General features: G+C 41.8%; 1 protein-coding gene across 2 annotated transcripts in view; it reads right to left on the bottom strand.

Annotated features, from left to right (window-relative positions):
* The window catches only part of Sh2d4a (SH2 domain containing 4A), a gene marked incomplete at its 5' end in the record, with an annotated part of 58,541 nt that overhangs the window by 19,925 nt on the left and 23,372 nt on the right, over positions 1 to 15,244 (bottom strand). For both annotated transcript variants that reach the window (XM_005373614.2, XM_005373615.2), the window contains 2 exon segments: positions 1,314 to 1,425; positions 5,204 to 5,284. In XM_005373614.2, coding sequence (XP_005373671.1) covers positions 1,314 to 1,425; positions 5,204 to 5,284 — 193 coding nt within the window.

Raw genomic sequence — 15,244 nt, 5'->3', positions numbered from 1 at the left:
AGAAGTAAAAATTCAAATATTTTTAAAAAGTTTTAATTCTTCTTAGTACATCTTTGCAGTATATAGTTACTACATTCCTCAGGAGGATACTACATTCCTCTTGATCCCTTTCCCACTTGAGAAAAATCTATCTCCCTACTTCCAATTATCTATTTTTTATTTTGCACTTTATTTATATATTGCTTTTCTTATACAAGAGAAGCCATGTGATACTTAGGCTTGTGTGTCTGATTTACTTCACTTAACATTATGGTTTTAAGATGCATCCATTTTCCTACAAATGACTCAAGTTTGGGCTGGGGAAACAGCTCAGTGTCATAGTGCCTGTCTGGCAAGTGCCAGGTCATGAGTTTGATTCCCTGTACCTACCACACACACACACACACACACACACACACACACACAAACACACCAGACTCAGATTCATATTTCTTTATGGGAGGGTAGTACTCCATGGTGTGTAAATACCACATTTTCTTCATCCATTCATCTATTTATGAATACAGGGGTTGCTTCCAAGATTTAGCTACTGTGAATTGTGCTGCTAGAAACAGGAGTATGCATGTATCACTGTAATATGATGTTTTTAACTCTTTCAGGAAGATACCTAGAAGGGGAATAGGTGGGACAACAGACTTTCTATTTTCAGTATTTTGAGAAATTTCCATACTGATTTCCACAGTGGTTGTGCCAGCTGGCACTCCCACCAACAGTGAAGTTTCTTTTCCATGCAATTTCTCCAGCATTTGTTATTGCTTGATTTCTTGAAGAAAGCCATTCTTTCTGGAGTGAGATGGAATCTCAGTGTTGTTTTAATTTACATTTCTCAAATGACCAGCAATGTTGAAAATGTTTTCATGTAATTATTGATCATTGAATCAATAATCTTAAATCCCACTTCTTCAAGAAAACTAATGTTAACATATTAATAACCTTTCAGTTCTTTTCCTTTATAATTTAGGTTTTTAAAAAGTGATTTTCATGCTACTTTATAGTTTTGCTTCTCCAACCTAAAGAGATAAAAATATATGCTAAAGTCATGGAAAACTCTTCCATAGCATGCTTTGCAGAGCTAGATACCATTCCATCACCTAGATACATCATCATTCTTAAAGATGAATTGAGAATCCTTCTGGTAATCAAAAGGAGCTCCTACGCATTTGCGTAATCACTTGGTAAGAACATTCGAGCACAATTCAGTGTTAAGACATCTCTTGATGCTTCACTTTCAGCGCTTCTTAGATTGATCATTTTATTGTGTAAAGATTCAGCTGAGAGGCTCAAAGATGCTACTGAGGCCCCTGGGTACTCACAAGATGCCTGCCACTCCGAATCTTCTTTCCAGCTCTTATAAATCTGCTTGGTTTTCTCGTCATCTATTTGTTTTATTTCTTCATCTTGTTTTGTCTTCACAGATTCTTTGTTCTGTTTTTAAAAAATATAAACGAGCATTGGTAAGCAAATCCAATAGTTTCCTGCGAGGACAAGGTTGCCAGGCAAACCCGACTCCTACTGAACTGTGAGCCACGGAAGAGGCAGATGCTGTCAGCAATACAGGAAGCTGGTATTGTTGCTACCTGTCTGCATCCCTCCGGGGACCTCACTGAGCCTCTGGCAGGCTGTTTCCCCACGAGTAAAACAAGGAAGAATATTTGGTAGAGATACAACGAGGGCTGAATTTTAGAAAGTGCCAAGTACAATGGATAACACACAGTGAGAATGCAATGAATAGGCCCTTCCCTCGGGCACAGCACTTAACTGTTCCAAATATCCTTCCCCGAAGTACACACCGTTTCACAGCACCTGTGTAAACTGCACTCCGCAGTGGCTGACAGGTTCCCAGAGCCTTCCCAGAGCACAGCCCAGAGCACATTCCCAGAGCCATCCCAGCCTGCTCTCCACATGCTCTGGAATCATGTGTCCCAAAATGTCGCTTAACATACAGTCTTACAGGGTTCAAAATGGAGTATGTTTTGTTCAAACCCAACCAGAAAAATATTTTTAAGTGACCTTTGAAGAGGAGAAATACAGAGTAGTACATGTGAGTGTTCCTTTACAAAGGGAATTCTTTCTTTTAACTGTGGGAAAATACATATAACAAAACTTACGGGGCTGGGGATTTAGCTCAAGCGCAAGGTTGTGAGTTCGGTTCCTGGTACCGGAGAAAAACCAAAAAAAAAAAAAAAAAAAAAAAACAAAACAAAAAACAAAACTTACTATTTTTACCTTTTCTAAGTACACTGTTCTGTGGCATTAACAATCAAGGGAATTCACTTCATACTAAAGAGAAATGAACGCACCAAATTGCTTACACCTAAAAAGTCCTTTCTAAAAAATCTGGATACAGCCTTCTGAGCATTCATAACAAAACAGATTTTACAACTTGGTGAATCAATACAAGCCTTGGTTAGCTAATAAAGCAGGCTGAGGGGGTCAGCAAAGCCTGACCTTGTGTCCTTCTCCTTCACAAGGGATAGGATATTTTTCCCTGTATTTTCCTACAGAAAGATAAAGGCTTCCTTGCTGTGAAATTATTTCACCATAACTAAAATCTCAACCTTGATGCTGTAAAACGTGTGTTTGATCCCCATGGGAAGTTGTAAATCACAGTGAATGCAGTGGTAATTTATAGATTTGTACTTCAGGTGTAACTAAACTTCTGTATATCTTCTATATTTTTCTTATGTAGTTTTCCTACCTAGAGCCAACCTCGTTGTTTGCATGTTAAAAACCAGAGATCGGCTTTCAGTGTTCGAAATGACTCTTAAAAGTTGCTGTTGCTCATGGAAGCTGTTTGTGTACCTGAAATACATAAAAGTGCTGCTAGTGATTTCCAAGCTTAAACAGAAAAGAACTTAGAAGCGAAGCTCTGTTCATCTCCCAGATGCATAGGTATTTATTTTTAAGGTTCTAGGAAGCAGAGTTATAACCTCAAAGTAGGACTGTCATGGATATTGGGGCTGAGGATAAGGAGGAAGTTTAAAAAGTGAGAAGGATGGAAGAGGAAGAGTAAGTGAACAGTACTCAGGTAGTGCGTGGTCGAGTGGCGCTGCTCAGATGTTGGGAGGCTGCGCTTAGTAAATCTGCTCCTTTTTAATCTGCAGCATAATTACAGGTCGCGGTGGGGAAGGAGACAAAATTAATGAGCTCCACAGAGTAACAGCAGATGAGATCTGGCACTGACCTTTCTCGTTATTCAATCTCTAGAGCAGGAAGCTCTGTGTCATTACCTTGGCTCTAGAGAAGCTTGGGAAGGGATCTGCTTCTTCATTCTCTCCAATCATCAGGCGCTCCCTAGCAACGCCAAGCCAGCTCCGGCCTCAGTGCCTTTACCCCTGCTGCTCCTTTTGCCAGAAGCGTCCTTTCCCGGATACCCATGTTACATCCTCCCTGGGTTCTTCCCTCTCTCCTCCAGTGTCATCTGCTCAGACAGCCCTCTGGGACCCCCTCTCTAAAGCACCCTCTCCCACCCTGCGACTGTCCTCGGTCCCTGTATCCTGCTTTGGTTTCGCCAACTGTACTTAGGATCAAGTGACTCCATAGATTTAATACTTGTTTCTCCCACTCAGAAAATAAGTTTCCTGTGGAAAGAAATTTTATCTAAGTTGTTCATAAAATGTGTCTCCAGTGTCCACATCAGTGCTTCGTACAAATAGACACTCAATACACATTTGTTGAGTGAGTACATGGATTAGCTTTCTCAACTGTTGTCATTTAAGATAATATAATGTAACCCGGGCAGTGCTACCGACAATTTCCTTTGTATCTTTTATTGCTGTTGTTTTAGAAAAGGTACGTACATACAAGACTGATCAAACAAGTAATCATTAACTGTTCCTATTTGTTTTCTTGAGAAACCACTTTGAAGATATCAATAAGTAACACAACAACCATTGTTAATTTCCTACAACTTTGTCTGTAATTCTGTTTTGTTTGTATTGTTCTTATGCTATTTTGTAAATGGATTTCTGTTTGTTAATATGTTTTCCTTCTTTTATTTCTTAAAATATAAAAAAAGAAAAGGTACTTACGGTTATCAGTACGTATAAGGGACTGGTTCAAGGACCCTTGCAAATATCATAATCTCTGTATACTCAGGTCCCTTTGTAAATGAACATCCTCCCTTATACTCTAACTCATCTTTTATAACACCTAATATAATGTAAATGGTATAAGTATTTATTATATATTTTTTGAGATAGGGGCTCCCTAAGTCACTAAGTTGCCAAGCTGAGCTTTAACTTGCATTCTCCTGCCTCAGCCTCCTAGAATGCTGAGATTACAGCCCTGAGCCACCATACCCAATTTATTAAAGTGTTTTCTTTAGGAAATAATGACCCCCCAAAAGCCTGTAGATGCTCGGTACAGATGCAGTATTGTTTTCAAACACTTTTGATCTGTGATTGGTTGAATTCCCAAATGTGGAACTCAAGGATAGAGTGCTCACTGTTATGCGTATAGGGAACAGAATTCCAAAATTTCACCATAATTTCTTGAAATCTCAAAGCTGCAATCTACCCCAATTTACACACATCCCTGTAGAAAAATCAGAGAATGCACAGGACTGGGTGGGTTGGGGTGGGCCCCTCCATAGCCCAGTCTCAGGCCTGGGGCCATTCAGAACCTCCTCCTCCTGCTTTTTCAGATGTTCTGTGGGTCAAATCCAACTGTAGTTTAAGTGCAAGTCTACATCTCATTTGCTTTGAGCAGTGTATGATCTGATAACAACAAAGCAAGGCAGGGAAGGGTTGGTCTGGAGGGAAAACATCCTATCTGGATGGACAGGGGAGTGACGGAGTGCCTGCAGGAGCTCTGGCTTGGTGGACATGGACAGCATAGAATCTGCTCCTTCAAGGTGCCGGTTCACAGAAACACAAGCAACTCTACTGGAGAGTGCCATTTGTCACTCTGAGATCAGTCTTCCCTCCACATCTGCAGGATCCCAGGATATCCTCCCTGCCTTGGCTCTCCAAAGAGGAGTTCGGCAGCTACATCCTGCCATTTGTTCTTTCCATGACATCCAAGAAGTTCCCAATTCAGATAAATGGGTAAAGGTGAATAGCTGCATTTGCAGTTTTTAAGACAGATTTCACATTCTGCTGCTTCATTTCATTTCTGCATGAGACTAATTAACTAATTTGTGACACATTAGTGGAAATGGCTGTGCATTTAGCCCCCTGAAGACAGAATGTAAGTCTTTTACCTGGTGAACGCCATATGCCTTCATACGACTGACGGAATCTGCCAACATTTGTTGAACGTTTCTTGACATACTGGAGGGTGACTATAAGTTAAATGAAACACATTTTTGTAGTGCTTAGAGCTGTGATGCAATTTCAGAAGCTAATCTGTCAATGCTTCCCTAGTTTCTATATTCTCTATCGCTGTCCACCATCCTCGGAGATATAGTCACCCCAAATTTCCCTTCCTAATGGCACCTGAACTTCTGAACCAGATCTGACCTGAGCATCAGGTCCATGAAGCCTCAGCATCCTCATTTAGGGAAGGCACAGAAATGAAGCACTGCTGGCAAGCCAGGAGCCAAGAGTTTGGTGGGTCTTACTCTTATCTGGCCGTGAGGGCCTTGCAATGACTTCTAGACACCAACATTACTCCCTAATTTAAATTCCCTTCTTGCTTGACATCTGCATCCCCTGTGTTTGCTCAAACAAGACAAATGCTTTAATCTCCAGCATTTAGCTACATAACACTGGGCATCCCTCCAGGCCTGGAGATATTCCTGGGGCACCCACTCGGTACCTGGGAGCCCTGCTTGGGTCACACCTCTCCTCTATCTCTGCCCTTGTTATAGGTTTATACTGCTCCAGGTGGATTTCCCACAGGGGAACTTCCCAGATCCACTTTCTAGATTGTTTAGTGTCATTCCTCCCTGGCATGCACTGGCCTTTCTGGCATTGTGACCAAGCTGGCAGGATCACAACAGATACCTCTTAAGACCTACTCAGTTACAAGCTCCTGTCCTTCGCCTGAGCACTAGGCAGAGTAAGTTCAGCCTAGGTAGCCATGCACCCTGTGACAGTCCTACGTAGCCAACCACAACCCGCATCACCATGACTTATATGCCTTGTGCCTGAGGCTTTTTCTTGAATTTTGGCACAGATCAGAAATTGGTAACACATTTTCAGCAGAAGGTGAGTACCAATATTCAGTGAGGAGCCCCACATCAGGTGGTGTGAGGTGCCTACTATGCCATGTGAAAACCAGTGTGGCAGTAATGCCCCTTTCATAGCAGCTGGGCACATGGCTACCCAGCAGTACTGCTGCCCCAGCAGTGAGGGGTGCCCAAGGGAATAAGTTATCTCAGCACAATGCAGGTGATAACTGAATTTGCTATTTCTAGTCAGGCGCTTAAAACCTCTTTCACACACTCCTCCCAACTCTTTCTCCCTGAAATGGTGACAGTGGCCACCAAGGATCTTGGGGTCACAAAAAACTGGAAGCCATGCACGATTGTGTGGAGCTGATCCCTCCTGAGCCAGAACACCCTGCCTGCACTGTCATAAGAGAAAAAGTAACTTATATTGTGCTTTGTCCATTACACAAAATGGGTCCGTTTGTTTCAAAAGTTTACCTGATGAACTTGTCCACAATAAATGCTAGTGGCACGTTCTGTGCTCTCTTCTTAGCTATTTTTACTCATCACAGGTGGTCCAGTTAATGTTGCTTTAATGAGTGATTACCATCACTAAAGACTTACTATTGCCAAGTGCTGTATGACTGCGTCAGTATTTTTAGTTCAGACAACATTTCCGATGGATGGGCAACAAAATGCCCAATTTTCTGATGAAGAAACTGAGACTCAGAGGTATTGTGTAGTCTGCTCAGGACCACACAGGTGCCTTGTGCCAAAGTTTGCGGTTTTTCCACTTTGTTGACATTGTAGTGATAAGAAAATGAGGTATGGATCAAAAGTTTCCTTATGCTTATTACTTTGCAAAGCAGTAAGTCCAGAGGTTTCCCAATCACTATCTTCCATTTCCTCTCCACTTCTTTTCTCATTATAATATTGTGAAAGGATGCTTAGCTGCTTTTCATCTAACATAGAACAGTACCTTAACCAGTTCCTTTATCAACAAGCTAAAAATGTTCCAGTGGGTTTTGTACAAGTCTGTGCAAAATCCAAGATAACTGAAAATCTTTGAAGGCATTTCTAAAGTAAGGACTATAAGCTATGAAAACAGACTCTTTCTCCTTTCCTCACTGCTCTAAGGCCCATGGAGATGGCTACAAAGACTACCAGTCTCTTACAGGTTCACAACTAGGAGGCAGGTAAATATCCTCCCTTGACACCGCCTCACATTTTGTAGATAAGAGCTCCAAATACGCTAGCTGTACTCAGAATCTGAAGAACCTGGAACTGTTGCTACAGTCTGAATCCCAAATGTCCCCCAAGGCCCATGTCACTACCAGGAGTTAGAAGTAAGGTATAGTGAGAGGTCTTTAGGTCGCGAGGAGCATGCTCTTGAAAGGGAACTGTCAGGTCCCAGTCTCTTCCTCTGTGTCTCTTCTGCCTCCTGGCCAGGAGTTGAGTGGCCTTGCACTGCCATGTGCTGACACCATGGTGCCCTGCCTTACCACAGGCCCAAAACAATGGAGCCATCACTGGAAGACTGAAATCTCCAAATCTGTGAGCCAAAATAAACCTTTTCTCTAGGTAGACTGACTGTCTCAGGGTCCTGCGGTGGTGGAAAGCTGACTAGCACGCCTATGTAACAAGCAGAGTCTGGCACCAAGATTTGGTCAGCAGCATCTTCACTGTGCTCAGCCTCTGAGCTCTAAACAGGCTCTTGGTTGTTTGCTGAATTAGCACCAGGGTAACCGGCATCTGACAGGGATCTTCTGAGCCATGTATTCAAAAGTATTTTCTATTTTGTCAAACATTACCGCCATCTTGTCTCTCACCAAATAATGTCAACTTCATGGGCACAGCACTTAAACGTACTGCACCAGTTGCTCTGTTCCTCAGAACTATTCCTTCAGCTGAATGACTCATCTCATGTACACATGCAACATTTTTTGCACCATTGACTTTTAAAAACTTACCTTAAATTTTTTTATTATCATCATGTGCCTTTTCTTACTAGCCTTTGCAACAGGTTCACTGCTTTGGCATTCATCATCTATTTTGAGGTTATTAATATTCTTACAACAACTCCAAACTAAAGCACAAGTGTGTGCCAGACAGTGTGAATGGAAAGACTTGATGCCCAGAATTGAAGTGATCACTGTGGCCATCAGCACTTTGTACGTGTGCTGGGCAAGGATGTCATGCATTCTTTGTCTGAGGTTTTAGGTTCTGTTTGCAGCGCACCGAAGCTCACCAGCTGATTCTTCAGAAGAGTTTTAGCATAGAATTGCTAAGCATAGCAACCACCCCAGAGGTCAGTGCTTCTACTCAAAAACTTCAATATGTTAGAGTATTCTATAAAACAGAAAATATTCACATAGACCAAGAATAACATTTATAAATGTTCTGCTCTGCAAGGTGACCCAAGATTCCCATTATTCTCAAGTATTAAAATAATATGAAGAATTTAAGACTTGCACAAAGCAGGTTCATTCAGATCCACTTTCATGTCCTACAAGTCCAGGAAATGCAGCAAGTACAGTGTAACATGCTGAAAGTAGTATGATCCAAAGGAAATTCCCTGTAGTAAGACACATACAGCTTAATAGGCACAAAAGTGGTGAATTATGTTGCCAAGAACAGAGGGAAACCTACTCAGAAAGATCACTGCCACTCGAAGTATTTCCAAATGAAGGGTGAAGAGGCTTCTCAGAGAAGATACCAAGTCCTCTCTGAAGCATCCATGATGGTCTTTTTCAGGGACTGTACCCCATCGTTATTCTCACACAGAAAGAAAGCTACCTGTTTAATTTCAGCTTACAAAGTGCTTTCAAGTCAAATGCATCACTTGACCTTCCTATCAGGTATCAGAGTAAGTAAGGTGACCTGTTAATAGGAAGGAGAAGAGGGACTTGAACCCATGTCCTCTGTGCATCTATGGCTTGCTCCTTTCACAGGGCTCCCAGACAGAGCCTGTGTATGCTCTTACCTACGTTGGCCTCTACTGTCTTTGTCCATCTGTTGAATTAGAGATTTTGGCACCTGCTGAAACTCTAGGGGAAGGGTTAAGGAAATCTTATCTTCTTCATATCTGCTTTATTTAAAAAATACCATATGAATATTTATGCAAAAGCTCCCCAAAGTAAAGCAAGAAAGTGAATGCTAATAACATCAGAAGTGGACTTCCGTCAGACTCCAAGTCAGAATGAAGACCCTGACTAGATCTGGGAATGTATCCCACCCTGATTGGCCAAAGGGTAGTATCTTTAAAATACAGTTAATCTCTGAGGGATACGACTTAAAATGTGCATAAGCAAATGGATTACAAACAGATGCTGCTGACATCAGTATCGCACGGTTACAAATTATTTCTCCAGAGAACAGGCGTCATATGAGGTCTATTCTAATTATTCATTCTGGCTCTTAATAGTCACCGTGCTTAAAAGCAGAGGTATGCAGTCAGACGAATGCCAAATGCCTGTAATTCATACTAAATCAGAAAATTCCAATGAACAGAAGTCTTTAAGCATTTAATGTTTGTGCTAAAGATGAAAATGGTGAGTTAACAGGAAAAAATCAAGGGTTCATTTTTGAAGGGACAACACTAAGTATTTACTCAGCTCATCTCTTATGCCTCGGAGAGCCATGACACTTCTCAGCGGGATGATGGTTAGAAGAGTAACCTCCACGAGGGCAAATACCAAGCCAGCTTGGCTCACTGCCGTCTGGATCACCAGCAGACACAACAGGGAGCCGCACTTAGTAGGGCCTCATACACCCTTGGCAAATGCATGAACATGCTCGCTGTCATTAAAAGATACACAGTCTAGTTTACTATTCATCAAAATAGTCTGTATTCAAGTATTCTGGACATCAGTGGTCTATATCTCACTCATTTTGCTAACCGGGTTGCTGAAATGATCAGATCATCCTCTTCCAAACCATTTTTAGTAAAAAGAGAATTTCCCCAAGATGACTAAAACACTAACAAACTGTGAACACACCAAGACTTAGCTTTTGCTTCCACAATAACAGGACAGAAACAAGGACAACACTGTGTTTTGATGAAGTTACAAACAGTGACTGGAGGGGAGGAAGATTTTTCTAAGGCCAATAGACCAACAAGATGAAAAGTGGGACAATCAATTTAAATTTTATTACTAAAATTACGATGTATGTTCCCTGTGGCGTGATTATACTGAAACATGAATCAGGACAATAGAGACCTGAGGAAATCTTTCCCCTTTTCTTTCATATTACTCCTATGAAAACCCAGGACAGAGACTACTGAATGTTTTCACTTAAAAGTACGGCAAACTCTGTCTGAGTAAGATGGCACATGCCTGTGAACCCTACACTCTGAGAGGCTGAGGCAGGAGGATAGCAAGTTCAAGCTCACGCTGGGCAACTTGGTGACTTAGCAAGGCCCTGTCCCAAGACTTAAAGAAGGAAGAGAAGGGGAACGAAAATGTAGCTTGGTGCAAAGGTCCTGGGTTCAATCCTTAGTAACACACACACACACACCCACACACCAAACTCTAACACGATGTATGACTCAAAACATACCTTTAATAACATCGTCTTTACATCTGAGTTCATTTTGAATGTTTAGAGTATGAAATTGTCATACTAGATGAACATAAGTTCACCTCTATTGCATTTCCCTCTAGACCCAGGGTCAATATGCAAGCAACAGACTTAAGCAGCAGAAAATGCCATGATACAGGGCTGGGAAGTGCTGCTGGGGAAAAGCACTTCAGATATGAAAGAATTTCCAGGGTCACACTTAACAGTGTCATCCATGAAAAAGAAAAAGAAGACAAGCAAAGGAGATCAGTGCATTGTTAAATATAAAGTGTAAGTATAAAGTAATAAAGGACTGCTGAGAGAATATTCTGTTGTAAAATCCTTACTAATTCAAGAAAACTTGGTGCAATGGGACATAAGGTTGTAGCTATAAATAGTAATAGAAAATAATTTCGTATCATACATAATGTTATAAAATGTGGCTTTCATGTATATTGTTTCATCTGATTCTCACGTTGCCCTAATAATATGTAGGTACTGTAACCTCCAGTTTAACTGCAAGGAGTTACATGACTGGGCTCTAAGTGCTGACACTGACCTCAAGTCTCCTGACTCAGGATACCTCATTTTTCTTCCTAGTATACTACTGCTAAGGAGTTGCGCAGTGACTCATCGCAAATATCACTTGCTACACAAGTGACAGTTGTAGGTTAGGAAGATGGTAACAAAAGAAAGGTGAGCTGTCAGCTTTGTAATGCACAACTCTCCTGGCTAGAAATCGGTTTTCTCTTTTCTAACTGAGTGTGTTCAGCTTTTTATTTAAGATACCATTTTTGTTTATGTTTAAATCACAACTGCATGAATGACTTCAGGGCTAGCATTCTGTGACACTACTTTATATAAAATTTCATCCTGCAAACTACTATGACATTCTGTGAGTCACACTGAAAGTACTTGGGGGCTTGTATAAGTCTCTGATTGTGGGTCCATTCTCAACTCAGTATAATAAGCATAATTTTTCCCTATCTGTGTCTTTCTACCTGATATACCCAATACCTTATCTCTGGCAAAAATAATATTGAAATGCTTCCTTCCTATGTACTAGAGATGGGTATATATCATGGAAACCAGTTACTGACTAGGAGTAGGTTGCCCCTCTTCTTTCTTTGCATACAATTCAATTCTCAACATTCTAGCTTGCATTTCAGAAATGGATTTTCTCATTGTGTTCTCTCTGGGGCTCATTATAAGTGTGCACCTGACCTACCATGGCAATGTGGCCATCTGCAGACTGGATCCAGGCCACACCACGATGGATCCACCAGCTCCAGGTCCAGGTGTCTATGCTGAGGTGGAGGTGTAGGCATCTCAACTCCACCTTCTCCCCAAGCTTCAGTGCTCATTGCTCACTTTGTACAGTTTTTTTTCTTTCTTTTATCTGTTTATTTTTTACCCTTTAGAGAAAGCCCAAGCTATGTGCAACCCTATAAACTTTTACTGTTGTGTGACAGCACTTTGAGGTGAGTTAGTAACCAAAAAACAACTCAACATACTCATTTCTGTTCTTTCAAAGAAGTCATCCGATCTTAGAAGTTCACTTTTGAATCACTTCTTTATAAAAGCAAACAACTAAAATCCAGCATCCAGAAAGTGCTGGTTAATTGGTTGGGAGGAGAGGTGTGGAAGAAGGCAAACCTAAGTGGGAGATTTTTGTTATGTCTTAAAATTATTCTACAGGTGGCTCCTGAACCACTATCTACATATAAGAATATGCTGTTTGAGTTACTATAACACCCAAAAATATAACTAAAACCCACCCCAGCTCCTGTGTCACATTTACATTTGCAGTGTACATTTTGTTATCACTTCTTGTCATTGTGAAATGACAGATTTAAGGTATCAGACCCATGGGGAAGTGTGGAAAGTGCACACACATGTGCATGTGTGTGCATGCAATGTGTGTGTTGTGTATGTGTTCCTGAGTGTGTTTGTGGGGAGGAGCATTGCAGGGGGTGCAGGGAAAAAGGTCTCCTCTTTAACTCCATTTGGTGAAAGAAGATGTGACTACAAAGATTCTTGCTTGGGGCTTTTTAAATTTGCTAGCTGCAAGGTCTTTCTAAAAATATTTTATTGTGATGGTTTGAATTCCAGGTGTTTGTGTTCTTTTTTAATCTCTTATTTGGTTGGGTGGCTGACTCCGAAGGCTATTTCTATAAGAATAGTGGAATAATTCTCTGCAGATAAAATCTAAAAATGAGCAGATATACTTTTATTCAAGGTCCCCTTCAGGAGCAAGGACAGTTGATCCACCGATTAATGAGCTCCCAGCCTGTAAATTACACATAAGCAGAGAAACACAAATGGTCTTATCTCTGAGCTGGCATATACTGCCATTCTCCCAGCCACACTGGGCCCTGCTCCGTTCCCTCCTGGGTTCTCCTGCTGCCTACACTGACGGTCCCTCAAGGCTGCAGGTGCTGCCAGTGCTCCTAATTCCCTGCCCAACTCCCCCAGAGGGGATGAGACTGTTCCCTCCTTCACCTGTCATCTTCTCTGCATCCCATTAGCTCCCCATCACACTTGTCTGGGAATGGATTCTGCTCCCCAACCCGCATGGCTCCGAACCTGGCTGATGACAGCCAAATCTTAAGACTGACCATCCCCTCCAGCTCAGCGACACGTTTCCAGGAACAGTGAGTGCGCCTTGTGGTCCGCCCAGAACTACAGCACTATCACTGCGTATGCACCACAGCATCGTGTGGAGGTTCCTTAGCTGTGCGTCCCTGGCAAAGACAAGGACAACACAAGTATTTCATAGAAGACCACAGCTTTGTAGAGGAAAAGCCCATATATCAGTTCTAATCTGGGTATTATTTCAGCCTCCTCTTTCTTAGGGTGGACAAACCAGCCAGGCTCCCCTTTGCCTCCTACTCATCATCTGAGAAATGAGATGAACCAAGGTTTTTAGGGGACAATATGCCCAAGACACAGAGTGGCTCAGACGTACAGAAACTGCCATTCCCACCAGGCTAGATGTCCTCTACCGCTATGTGAACAGCACACCTTCTGAGCGTCTAGCACTTAACTGGTCAGTCTTAGCTTTGGATGCTTGTTTGGTAAAATAAAAATTTTACATTGAAAAAACAAAAATTCTTTGGTGATAGTGGGGACTGACTGCTGAGCGCTGCCCCCTACTCCCTCCCTCAAAGTCTTACTATGATCCCCAGGCTGGTCTCAAACTTGCAATTCTTCTGCCTCAGTTTCCCAAGCAGCTGGAACTACAGGCATGTGCTACTGCATGTGGCTTAAATATCCACTTCTCAAAAATATTTTGTAGCAATTATCATGAATGTATTGAAAGATGCTCTGCTGCTGGACCTCAAATTTTCTCAACCTCTTAGGAAGGGGTCCAATAACTGGCCAGGACTCCTGATTTGCCTCTTGTGGGTGCCAGGGTGAAGCAGAAATGCTCCACTCCCAGCTTGGAAAATCTTTCCCTGTTCTGAAGGGGCCACCTTGAATGGAACCATTGTCTAATGTAGCTGTAGCTCAAATTACACAGTTATAAAATAATTCAAAAGCAAACCTGCAGATTGGCTGTTTAATATTCTAGCTAAATTTTCAGGAACTGTTTCAGGGAGGGAAGGGTGTGGCTCTCTACATTTTTGAGAAGTGAAAGAGTAGCTACTTTCCAGGTGGACCAAAAGACAAGTTTTTGAGTAGCGGGTAAGAAGGAGGACTGTAGTGGAAAGGAGCTCCACACAGGATCATCTCGTGACTACTAAACACACCAGTTTGTGCTACATTCACAGAACTGATACTGAGTTAACCTTGACCTTGCACATCACATCCCTGCCCAACTGCTTGACTATGAAAGTTCAGACCATATGGTGTGGTTTATCAATGGAAACTGTATAAAACCCCATGGAACAGCCAGCAGTGACATGAGAAAACATTAGATTCTCTTCAGATCATGCAAGCATGGGAGTTGGTTTAGGACATAAATGTCTGGTGCTAGAAGGAAGCTTGTGAGGAATCATCAGAGCAGGAAGATTCCATTTGTGTGGGTAACTCAAGAAGTATAGTAGGACTTTCTGGAACAGTCTACCAACAAGGATACGTGTGAGGATTTGTCCTGGCTCATCCAGCAAGAGTGCTGCAATCAATTAGTGATGTCTGCTCCAAGTACAGGCACAGGAAGTTTCATACTTGGGCTCTGTGACTGCCACACAGTGCAAAATCTCACTTTGTAGATGAGGAAAACAAACTCCTGCAGAAACAGAGGAAGAAAATCTGGCCCCTCTCACTACATCTAATCATCATACTTGTTTTCATTACATTACCTAAGCTCAGAAACAACCTTTTATTGATAGTCCTGCGATACAAAATCTCTGAAAATGTATTACTCAGAGAGAAGAGAAAACCTGACTTGAACTAACACAAGGCTATTCATAATATTTATAATGTTTCATTACAGTGTGCTGTCTGAACTGTGCTGGCGTGGTATATAATATATAGTGTGTAGTATTTCTTTCACAGAACCTTAAATGATCTGAAACATGAAACACATCTTGGCCTAGATGTTTTAGATAGTGATGGCATGTCTGCACTGCTGGACATCTCCTAAAG

The sequence above is a fragment of the Chinchilla lanigera genome, unplaced genomic scaffold (assembly GCF_000276665.1).
Source record: "Chinchilla lanigera isolate Chin_1 unplaced genomic scaffold, ChiLan1.0 scaffold00002, whole genome shotgun sequence".
NCBI classification, from domain to species: Eukaryota; Metazoa; Chordata; class Mammalia; order Rodentia; family Chinchillidae; genus Chinchilla; species Chinchilla lanigera.
Note: the sequence above shows the minus strand (reverse complement) of the source record. Positions and strands in the feature narration are given on the sequence as shown.